The following is a 12686-nucleotide window of genomic DNA, read 5'->3' as shown; positions in this document are numbered from 1 at the left end:
CTGTTGGAATATGTATGTATGTATGGATGTATGGATGTATGGATGTATGTAAGTAAGTCTGGTATAGACATTTGTAAATACTGCCAGTCATTTCTATACAATAATCCCAATCATTCTTGTTTGTGAACTACATTCTTAGAGACAGTAGTCTCAATTTCTCCAACACTCTTACCATGTCACCAAAAAAACGTCTGCTGGCTGCCTCGTGTCAGTCAAATTATCCATTGCACGTAGGATTTTTGTGCCATTATTAGCTTTAACCATTAAGGGTGGTGAACATTCTAAGAGAAATACTACAGCCAATTCCAAGCAGAGAAAAAAGGAAAAGAGGAATAAATGACCTGTTGCCTCCTAAATGCCATCTCCAGAGTCTTTAGTTCCTCTCTGCTATGGCCTTCTCAAGCTCTGCTTTCTCTGGTTATCATGGATGGATTATTGATGTACTTTATATTGTCCACTCCTTCCTTGTTCAGACATAGGAATCTGTCTCGAAAAGGGGAAATCAGGAAATCACCTGATTACTCTATCTTTTAGAACTGACAAAGTCAATATCTTCCTCCTTGGCCATCTCAAGATCACCAAGATCTTAAGTGATCATTTCTTCATGAAACATCCAAAGATTCACTGGATGTCATGTATATTGGCCTTTTGTTTCATCTTCTTCTTTTAATTCTGCCATTTATAATATCTTTGCCTAATCATGTAAGAAATAGCAATTGCTCTCTCATCCCCCATATTTTTCTCTCCTTCAAGATGTTCCTTTGAGGCAGATCTCATATCCATGTTCTAGCTTAGAATAGCCTTTTGATCAAAAATCGTTCTCTTCCCCTCAGTCAATAACGTGAATCTGCTGAGAACATTTGGTCTCCTCTAGCACAAGTCATGTTGATTTCTCTTAATTTGACATTAATGATTCGGATGCCTTTTCAGTTGATTCAATATCATCTTCAACTTCATCACTCAAGGGGTGACCCAGGATGGAGAGCAAGTATCCCGCTCTTCTTCTGAAAGCTTCTACTGTATTTCTGGAGTGAATACTCTTTCGACCTTATCAGCCTCAAGCTCCAAATGTTATCTTTGAACTTGATCTTCCCCCTAATCAACCATTTGTCAAATACTTGGTTCATTTTCAAGGTTCATATGGTTCCATTAATTAACTTTGGGTTTCTGTTTTTTGCAGGATAAGCCCTATACCTTGTTTCTTTCAAGCCCTCACTAAAGTTATTACAGATTATTTCTCTCTTTCTCCAAATTGAGGTGAAAGTGTTCCAAGAAAGAATGGCAAGTTCAGATCTACAATATGTTGGACTTTCATCCTTTTAACATCTTTTTTAGATGTTCTTGTTTCAAAATGATTACTTATTGTTGTTCCCTGTTAAATATATACATATATACAGTATACATATATACTGTATATATGATCTGCATATATACAGTGCATTCAGAAAATATTCAGACCCCTTCACTTTTGTTAATTTTGTTAGGCTGCAGCCTGATTCTACAGTTGTTGAAATTCATTTTTTTCTCATTAATCTACACTCAGTATCTCATAATGACAAAGTGAAAACAGAATTTTAGAATTGTCTGTAAACTGATTCAGTTAGAATTGACAGTTAAATTGATTGGACGTGGTTTGGAAAGGCACACATCTCTCTCTGTAAAAGGCCTCACAGCTGACAATGTATACTGTGGTAAAACAAAAGCCATGAGGTCAAAGAAACTGCCTGCAGAGACAGGATTATTGCAAGGCACAGATCTGGGGAAGGCTACAATAAAATTTCTGCTGCACAGTGGTCTCCATAATTCTCAAATGGAAGAAGTTTGGCACAACCATGATTCTTCCAGGAGCTGGTCTCCTGGTCAAACTGAGCAGTCGGGGGAGAAGGACCTTAATAAGAGAGGTGACCAAGAACCCAATAGTCACTCTGACTGAGCTGCAGAGATCCTGTGTAGAGATGGGACAAAGTTCCAAAATGACAACCATCACTGCAACCCTCCACCAATCTGGGCTTTATAAAAGAGTGGCTAGATGGAAGCCTTTGCTCAGTGCAAAACACATGAAAGCCTGATTGGAGTTTGCAAAAAAGCACCTGAAGGACTTTCAGACTGTGTGGAACAAGATTCTCTAATCTGATGAAACCAAGATTGAACTGACTGATCTCAATTCTAAACGTTATGTTTTAAGGAAACCAGGTACCGCTCATCACCTGCTCAGTATCATCCCAACAGTGAGGCATGGTGGTGGCAGCATCATGCTGTGGGGGTATTTTTCAGCAGCAGGAACTGGGAGAGTGGTCAGGGTTGAGGGAAAGCTAAATGGAGCAAAGTGCAGGGATATCCTCAATGAAAACCTGTTCCACAGCGCTCAGGAACTCACACTGGGCTGAAGGTTCACTTTCCAACATGACAACGATCCTAAATACACAGCCAGGACAATACAGGAGTGGCTTAGGAACAACTCTGTGAATGTCCTAGAGTGACCCAGCCACGGCCCTGACTTGAACTCTATTGAACATCTCTGGAGGGACCTGAAAATGGCTGTTCACCAGCGGTCACCATCCAACCTGATTGAGCTTGAGAGGATTTGCAAGGAAGAATGGCAGAAAATCCCCCAGTCAAGGTTGCAAAGTTTGTCCCGACATACCCCAAAAGACTTGAGGCTGTAATTGCTGCCAAAGATGCTTCAACAAAGTACCAAGGTTTTCACCAACCTTCACAGCTTTCTGGAAGCTGCATAAATGGATTTGTGTCTTTGTTTATTAGATTTGTTAAGGCTGCCAACCCCAAAAGAATTCTGAATAGCCTATAGTACTCCCTACACAGAGAACAAAACTGCCTGGGCCACAACAACGATCCCTATATTCAGAGAAACAATTCAATGGGAACTCCATAGATACCCTAATCTAGACCAGAGAACAAAAACTAATCTCAAGGTATTTCTGAAACCTTAGGAGAGTGGGAACCATGAGTATCTCCGAAGGGCAGGGGATGCAGCAGGGACTTGTTCCATAGAGATCCGGGTAGAGGTGAGATAGTTGCCTTAAGCTGTCATGCTACATTAAGTAGTCATTGTAATTAAGAATTTTCTTTTAATTGTGATATTTTTCTGTTCTAATAATCTTAACGTTTGGGCGTCTAGTATGTGAATATGGTGGTATATAATTCACATAGAGAGAGACTTGCCCTTAATTTTGCATAGATCATCCTATGCATATGAAAAATCAACCATCCAATTTTATTATGACTACCAAAATGCTGCTAATTCTCTTGCATCATTGTAGAGAATTTGAGGGGATTTTACCTATCCCCTCAAATTCTCTATAATGATACTTATTTATTTTCATTGGGTATTGTTTCTTTCTCTACTGCAGTTTTATCCCATACAGAACCTCATGGCTTCCAGGTAGCAGAATAGAATACCAACAGCATCTCCCTCATAAACTGAGTAATGATGGTATCATTAACATGCTACAAATGATCTCCCCCAGTGATTTCATATGAATGTTAAAATTGGGGAAGGACCACATCCTATGAAACCCCAGGCTGATCTCTCTTCCCCCACTACAAGAGACTGAACCGATAGATTCTATTATAATTTATAACATTTAATCAGAGTTCTAGTATTTCTTTTAGTGTCTGTCATATCCTACCTCAGAGGACTGGCAGACAAGGAGAACTGCATTACCCCTCGAGGTCTCAATAGACTTCATCCAGGAGAGTGATCAGTATCACCTCAGTCCGATACCCAGGCCTGAAGACTGAAAAGTCTCTAGAAAAGCCACTTCCTCTAGGGCAGGGGTCCCCAACCCCAGTCCGTGGACCGGCACCGGTCTGCGGCATGCCAAAAACTGGTCTGTGCAAACAAGTGAAGCCCCGTACGCAGGATGCAGGCAACACGTAAAACCACGCCCCCTCCAGTCTGCGGGGAAAAACCTCTCTTTACGAAACTGGTCCCTGGTGCCCAAACGGTTGGGAACCTCTGCTCTAGGCTAATGTGTCACCACCATTTTAACAATCTTCATCCCAAAAGGCTGGAGATCAGACAATAGTTATTCGAGACCTCAAGACTGAGCAGGAGTCCAACCTACATGTGCTAGAGGATAGTCTACGTAATTCAGCAGAACTTCACTAGTTCTAATTTATCAGAACTCACAGCACAAAAAGAATTACAGACAGCAAAGCTAGCTATTAATACAGACTTTATCCATTAAGAGCCAAAATGACTTTGCTGGCAAAGTGCTATGCAAATAATTATAGTGGCCAGATGAGCAATCTGTCTAATGACTCCCCTTTAAAGAGAGTTAGTAAAGTTGAACAGGGCCACCTGACAATAGTCTGCCACTTCAATAAAGAAGGAAAAATAAGTGTGTTTCACCTGCCTAATGCCACAGTGAAGGTCCCAACATAGTTACATACTTGAGATTGGTTGAATATACTTTTTGTCTTTATCCAGCATTTCAAGTGTTGCTTCTGATGTTTCATTCTCAAGAGAGTCTCAGCAGCCAAGTTGCCAGCCAGGAAATTGCACCTAGCAAGAGGCTGCTTATGGGCAATAGATTCCAGTATCCAATTCGGTGCCCAATGTCAATGGTTTATCAGGCACTAAACTGAACTATTTGGCAGTGAGCTGGGAAACTCCCCAACATGATCCATTAGGGACTGGGGATGGGCCATCCAAATCAGGCCTGCTGCCCTCTGATTATCATGTGTTACTCTTAACTGTAACTGGATCAAGTTACAGTTGATCCAATTGCATGATCCAATCATAGCAACAGAATAATGAAAAGCCTCTCCATTTCCAGATAATATAAGATCTTCTCTAAAGCAAACACAAGATCTAAATTATAACCGCCCATATAAATTGGCCTAAAGATGACTTCAGACAAGCCCGTGGTTGTCATGAAAGCCATGAATTCCTGAGTTTTTCCAGAGCAAGGACCGGAGGTAAGGAGACTGACGTCACCCAACACCAAAAGGAGAAGATTTTCCACCACCATCCACTTTCAAACACCATCAGCTCCAGCAGGTCAGGAAGGGATTATAGTAATGCCATGTGACAAATATTCCGTATGAGAACCAATTTTCTTTAGCACAAATGGTAAGTCAGCAGAAAACTTTGATAAGCTGCTTTGAACTTGCCACAGCAGAAAAGCCAAATAGAAAATAAAAGTTCACTGCAGTCATTACTTCCAATTTAGAGCTCTTTTTAACAACATACTTTCTCAGGAACAAAAGATTTTATTTGGAACATTGATATGCTATTATTTGTTTCCTAGATGGACCCAGTGCAAAAAGCTGTCATAAACCACACTTTTGGCGTGTCACTTCCTCTAAAGAAGAAACAAGTCATCTCCTGCAATGTGTGTCAACTTCGCTTTAATTCTGATGTGAGTATTTTTAATTACTGTTCAGTGTACTGCTTGTGTGTGTGTAGGTAAGAAGGTAGATAGGTAAGTAGGAAGCTTAGTCAAGGTAGCCCAGGTTAAAACAGGAAATGGATATGTCCAGTTTAATGAAAAGCAGGACTAGGGGTGACATGATAGCAGTGTTCCAATATCTCAGGGGAGTCAACTTATTATCCAAAGAACATGAAGGCAGGACAAGAAGCAATGGATGGAAACTAATCAAAGAGAGAAGCAACCTAGAAGTAAGGAGAAATTTCCCGACAGTTAGAACAATTAATCAGTGAAATGACTGGCCTCCAGAAGTTGTGGATCCTCCAACAATGGACATTTTAAAGAAGAGACTGGACAATCATCTGTCTAAAATGCTAAAGAGTTTTCTGCCTGAGCATGGAGTTGGACTATATAGAAGACCTCCAAAGTCCCTTCCAACTCTGTTATTCTGTTGACTCCTGGTGACTGGCCTAGATAGGTCCTTGCAGTTTTCTTGGAAACGTTTTCAGAGGTAGTTTGCCCCAAAGTCACCCAGCTGTCTTTCTGCCTCAGGAAGGACTAGAACTCCCACTATCCTGGTTTCTATCCTGGTATTTCAACCATTATACCAAACTGATTCATATATATCAGTAGATTAAAAAATGTTTACATTTCTTAAATACATTCAGTAGTCCTTCCAGTATCTGCTAGATGCTAAGTTGATTAGACTGCATTAATATGAATAGATAAATCTTTCATGTATAATAAGCAAAAATTACTAACACTACATACATTTTCCCTGCTACCTCAGTCAGATTAAAACTTCAGGCAGAAATGCTGTGGTGAAAATTAGTTTATAAGACAAATGGTCAAAGAATCATCATAGAATGATTTTTAATTAAATACAGTAGATAGTTTTGCTAGCAGTACAATCCAAGATATGTTTATTCCACAGTAAGTCTTTTTGACTTCAGGTTTGCTCGTGTGTAAATAGGCAAGGGGAAGTAATCAAAATATTATTTTATTTATTACATGCTTACCAATGAATGTAATGAATAAATAAATAATAAAATATTTTTTAAAATATGTTTTATGAACAAAGTTCTGTCTTTATGCTTGGCTTTTACTTTAATAATGACACTAAACATCCAAAAGTAAATGTTGAAAATAACTAGTGGGTTAATGAATCCCATGAAAAGGTCACATTATTCAAATCTGAAGTGATATTTCTAAGGAAAATATGACAATTGCTTCCAGTTTAATAATTGTAAAAAAATGAAAACATAATATTTTATATATATGTTAATGAAATATTATAATAAAGATTAAAAAGTATGTACTTCTAATTTAAATTTCTAAATTAAATTAAACAGAGTAATTATATAAAGCAAAATATAACCCAAAAAATCTGCCAAGTATTTAGACATTTCAACATCTTGTCCTATTATAGCTTTTCCTGGACCATGTTTGTGTTGTTTAATTGCATCAAATTTTTGCTGTAAAGTAATAAACCTCTTCATTTTAAATTTATACTGTTTTCCTCTAACAGAATCTTCCTTTTCCCCCATTTTATACATATAAAGATTAATAGCATTTAAAACTGCACATGCACTTGCCTCAATTCTAATGTCATAGGTAGACATTAACTGATTAACTGCATTAAACACAACTTGATATCAATTTACAATTCACACTAAACTGAACATTATATTATTTGAAGTCACCCTAATTGCCACCTACTTGTAATTCCATTCTGGTTGGGAAATCTGTAGCACTGCACATTTGTTGAACTTCTGGGTCCTACATTTTTTAACATGGCCATACTGCCCAGGGAAGATGGGGGTTATTATTCATCAACACCTGAAGTTCTCTATCCCAAAATCCATTTCATTCATTTTCTATTTTCTGCTATCCTGTAATATTTAGCACATGCCACTGGGAATAATCATTGAATTGCCTTGGGTTTCTTCTCCATCTGCATCTCCACTTAATACTTTGTTTGCACGGCATTTCTGAAAACTTCTGCTCTCACTAATTCCTCTGGGCTTGATGTTTCTTATTGCAGATAGGGGTGGGAGGACGGTGGGGGTTGGCTACAAAAGTTTGGAAAATAATTTTTCCCATATTTTTATGTAGGACGCTAACTCTAAACAAGGATGGATTCACATGGTGCTCAAATGGCTTTGTTAGAATGGCTCTAATATCATAAAATATGGTTTGACATAACATTGAATATGTGTGTGATATTTTTATTTTGGTAGTGTATCCAAATTCTCTTACTTTAGAGATTAGTCAGTCAGAAATCATGACATTTAGGTAAACATAAAGCTTTCCCTTTGTTCTTCTGAAATACAGCTAGGTTTTTCCATGTGTGGGGGTGGGTGGGTGGGAGATGCAGCAGTATCAAAAATTTATGTTCATTTTGTGAAAGAATGCAAAGGTAGAAAAAATATATTTTGGAAGTACCTAAGATGTTAACGATCTTTTTCTAGACTTTTTAGAAACATGTGGTTGGCTAACGGAATTTTTAATATATTTATTCATTTAATTTATTAAATATTAATGTAGGTTTCATGCTGCTCACTATTGGAGTGCAGCCCTCAGCATGCCACAGTGAGATTTTAGACTGAATCAGACTTTAGACCAAAAAAGATTGCCCATCTCTAATTTAAATATTTGCATCAGCCAAAATAAGAATTGTACTTTGAGCACGCTTGGCTTATACCATATTGGAAGGAATAACTTAGAAGAACACCTAAATATAAATTCTACAATAGAGCCCAAGGGATGTTTAAATAAATTCTAATATGTTCTGTTGCTGAAAGGAAAATATTTTAAAAGTACAAAAATGGTTTTCATCTAATTAACAATTTTCTTTCAGCAGTTAACTTCCAGGTAATTAATTACCTTGTATACTACATTTAAAACAGCACCAGGCTTCTTACTGAGATTGCCATTAATACTGTTTGCTACATTAATGCAGATGTGAAAAGTGACATAAAAAACAAGAATGTAATTCTATACAGTCACAGCTATGAATTAAAAGTTGAGATGACTGGAATAACCCTTAGACTTTTAGGAGATGAGGACCTTTTAAAAAATGAGAAAGCAGAAGGCTTTACTAAGCAAGTAAATAACGGAAAAATAATTGACTAAAAACATCAAAGTGTGAGGGACCTTTAAAATTTTATGAGGCGGCCATGTTGTCTCTGCTTTTTTTTCCTTTCAAGAGAGGCTTGCCTTTCTGTTCAGCAAATGATTTCGGATATTTTTAAAATCTCTTCCAGGTATGTTTGACTAGGGGACAAAAGTGTGAAGAATACCTGATCATTCTATTCCCCTGCACAGAACAACATAGTAGAATTCTGAGGGTGGTTTAACAGCATCCTCCAAAGCAGAAATGGTTCAGGATATTCTTGTCTATGAGTGTTTGATATATCTGATCACTCTGTAATATGAAATATGTACTAGGTATCCCAAGAACATTAAACAAAAAAACTTAGGGTGTTCGTGTGTTCGTTTTGTTTTGTAATTGTGAAAAATTTTGCTGGAAGGCACAGTACTTCATCACAAAGTAGCACTATTCCAAGATTTTGAAAATAACAGTCAGTCTTTGCTAAATGCAGTGCTTTGTACTTACATACAGTAACAGAATTAGGATTTTATATTTTGTTCTGGGTTCGGGAACAGAGTTTCAGATTTTTACAAATGCTGTGCTCATTTTGGATTGACTTAATATTATAGCTGAAACCATATCTTAATAGTATATGCTATAATGACTTACCTTAAGGCTTAGATTTATACAGATAGTCCTTGATTTACAACCACAATTGAGTCCAAAATTTCCATTGTTAAGTAAGACAGTTGTGAACTGAGTGTTGTCCCATTTTACAACTTTTCTTGCCACAGTTGTTAAGTGAATCACTGCAATTGTTAAATTAGTAACATGGTTATTGAGTCCATCTGGCTTCCCAATGACTTTTCTAGGCCTGAAGTTCACAAAAGGGGATTGCATGACCCCCGTACACTGCAACCATAATAAATAGATGTCAAGCATCTGAATTCTGATCATGTGACCATGGGGATGTGCAAAGATTGTAAGTGTGAAAAACGGTCGTGTCACTTTTTTCAGTCCTGTTGTAACTTCAAACGGTCACTAAATAAATGGTTGTAAGTCAAGGACTACCTGCATCCTGCCATACCACTCCATGGGATTCAGGGTGATTTCCAACAACAAAATCTCAATTGAAGTGGCATAAAAATAAGCTTATATTATTCAATATCAATATTAACTTATTTTTAACATTTTAATAAGAATGGGAAATTGTGCCGTAAATTTTCAGCAATCATGGGGAAAAAACTTTAGAGTTGAATGCAATATGAAAATCAGCACACGTCCAATGGCAGTTGATCATCACGGTATCGAAATATCTTATACAGGATCAATGTTTTTCATATTCTGTCATTCTCCTTATTAATGTTTTCCTATTCCGCCAAACCCTTCCTACTCCTTTCTACTCCTAGCTTACTCTAGACAACTAACAGAACAACAGTCACAAAAATGTTTAACATGGTTTTCTTGGCCTCAACCCTGCTGGCCTGTGGAAAGGTTTTATAAACTTGACTATTCGTAGAATAAATAGAACCATAGGGGAGGAAGGGATCTTAGAGATCCCCTACCCAAGGCAGGAGTCTTCATACCATCTTGGACAAATAGTTGTCCAATATTTTCTTGAAAATCTCCAGTGATTAACCACCCACAAATCTGGGTAGCAGACTGTTTCATTGCTTAAAAATTCTTACTATCAGGAAAAAAATTTTCCAGATTGCATCTTCCTCTGATGAGCTTTCACCCATTACTTCTTGTCCTAAGCTCGAGGGCTATGGAGAGTAAATTGACACTCAGTTTTCTGCGACAGCCCTTCAAGTATTGGAAGACAACTGTCATATCTCCCCTCTTTCTTAAGCTAAACATACCTGGCTTCTTTCATAGGATTTAACCTCCCTTATCATCTGTTTCCTATTTCTGGGGCCTCAGCATCTTTGTGATATTGTTGTGACCAGAGCTGGATGCATTCCAAATGTGGCCTCACCAGTGTGGTAGAGTGCAGTACTGTCACTTCCCTTGATCTTGATGCTGTTCCTCTGTTGATGCAGCCTAGGAATGTGTTGACTTTTTTGCCAGGTCATATTTAAGTGGTGCTCCACCAGGATACCTAAAACCCTCTTGCAAGCATTACTGCTAAGCCAGGTGCTACCTATTCTGTACCTGCGCATCTGTTTGTTTTTTTCTAAGTGCAGAACATTATTTTTTTTACCACTAAATTATATATTGTTGGTTAGGATCCATGTCTGTCAAGATCCTTCTGAATCTTTTCATTGAATATCACATGCTGAGCACTGTTGGTTAATCAATTACAGATCCATCTGGTAGTGGTACTGCCTACCCTGCATTGTTCTATCTTGTTCCATCCTAAGAAGAAGTAGGATATGACCTACTTTATCAAATGCTGAACTTGTATATTGTAACTACAGCATTTCCTTGGTCCACAAATGTAGTCACTCTATCAAAGAAGGCAATAAGATTTGTTTGGAATGATCTGTTCTTAACGAACCCTTGCTGACTTCTGTTAATATTTAAATTATTAAATAAAATTAAATATAAAGCAATAATAATGAATTATTCCCTTGGGGAGAAGTGAAGTCCCATCAGGAAAGGATATGTAGGAAAGGTATTTTTTTTTTGAAGTTGCAGTTCATTCTACTTAATGTTTTGATAGATGGCTATATAAATATATCTTGATATGGTGTAAGTTTTCTCTTTTAAGTATATCGTGTTAGCATGCTCTTTTTAAAAGTAAATGTTTATGTTCTTGCTTACCCTGCAAAATAAAAAAAGAGCATAACTTACAACTGATGGAATTGATTTGGTGTCAGTTACTCTTTAAATAAGTTTCAGATTTTATAATTCCATAAACAAGATCATATCTAGTAAATAAGTGAATGGCCACTATGTTTATTATACAAATTTATCTCTACTACAGACATGATGGAGAAAAACACTGAGAGATTCTGTGATTTAGTGGTGATAAAGGCAACAGCTGAAAAAAAAATATTAGGGCAAATGGGATATTAGAATGCCAGAAACAGAAGAACCTAGAATCACAGGAGGATTTGGACTAGATAAACATAGTAAGGCAGGAGGTAAGTTAATAGAGTTTTATATAGCAAATTATTTCTTCATTGCCAAGCATTCCTACTTCAGGCAACTTAAAAGTAGTCCTTACACCTGAACATAATTAGATGGACAACATCACAATCCAATTAACTATGTAATAGGAAATGGGAGTTAAGGAAGTGCAGTCTGTTCAGCCAGGAAACTTCCAGGTGCAGCTTGTGGTATAGACCATAAATTATTAGTATCAAAAGTACCAGTTAAACTTAGAAAATTAAAGACAGAAGCTGTACCAGCAGGATTTAACTTGGAGGGCATCTAGTCAGAATATCAAATCAATGTAATGCACAGATTGAAGGTTTTTAATTTATGCAAAGAAGAAACTAAGAAGCCCATGGGCAGATAAGAGGGATGGGGAGGGAACAAAAGTTCAAAAAAAAAAGATCCAAGTGGTTTTCAGAACAAGCTATCATAATAACCAGAGAAAAACAAAAGATGAAAGCCTTGGGTAGCGAGAAGGATGCAGGATGACAGAATGCAGATCTTTAACATCAAGCAAGAAAGGACAATAAAAGACATATCAATAAAGAATGCCAGCAAATAGGTAAAAAATGATAAGAAAAGTGAACATGCGCCATTCTACCAGTTTGTCACACAAGCAACGTTTTGTGCTATGTCTTACAATGAAAAATAGAACTGCGTGTGGAAAGAGAAATACCAAAGCAACAGATAAATACACATATAATGAGATAGATAATGCAAGATGGATGATGGAGATGACAAGATAATTTAATAAAGGAATTTCCTTTATTGACCACAGTAGAGCTACTGTATAGCTCTCATCAGAATACAGCACACTAAGGCCAATAGGTGGATCAGAACACATTATTGTTCCTCTGATTAACCTGTACAACGAACAAGAAGCTACTCTCTTTTGAAATAAAAAAGTGGTTAGGTTTAGGCCACAAATAAAGTCTCAGCTCATTCTGAAAGTAAAAATGGAAAGCGAAAAATCTGGGCTAATGTTCAATATTAAAATGTTGGGAAAGGTTACTAGGAGTGTCATGTAATACAAGAAGAACCACTCAGTTGATCCTGGAAGAAAAAAGAACTGATCGGTATCTAGAGATTAAGAA

General features: G+C 37.2%; 1 protein-coding gene across 2 annotated transcripts in view; it reads left to right on the top strand.

Moving 5' to 3' along the window:
• Positions 1-12686, top strand: part of ZNF385B (zinc finger protein 385B) — a gene marked incomplete at its 3' end in the record, with an annotated part of 225654 nt that overhangs the window by 173848 nt on the left and 39120 nt on the right. For both annotated transcript variants that reach the window (XM_081318302.1, XM_081318303.1), the window contains one exon: positions 5277-5387. In XM_081318302.1, coding sequence (XP_081174428.1) covers positions 5277-5387 — 111 coding nt within the window. The remainder of the gene's footprint in view (positions 1-5276; positions 5388-12686) is intronic.

This window comes from Vipera berus (genome assembly GCF_964194415.1).
Source record: "Vipera berus genome assembly, chromosome: 1".
In the NCBI taxonomy this organism is placed as follows: Eukaryota; Metazoa; Chordata; class Lepidosauria; order Squamata; family Viperidae; genus Vipera; species Vipera berus.
This window is presented reverse-complemented; position numbering and strand designations above follow the sequence as displayed.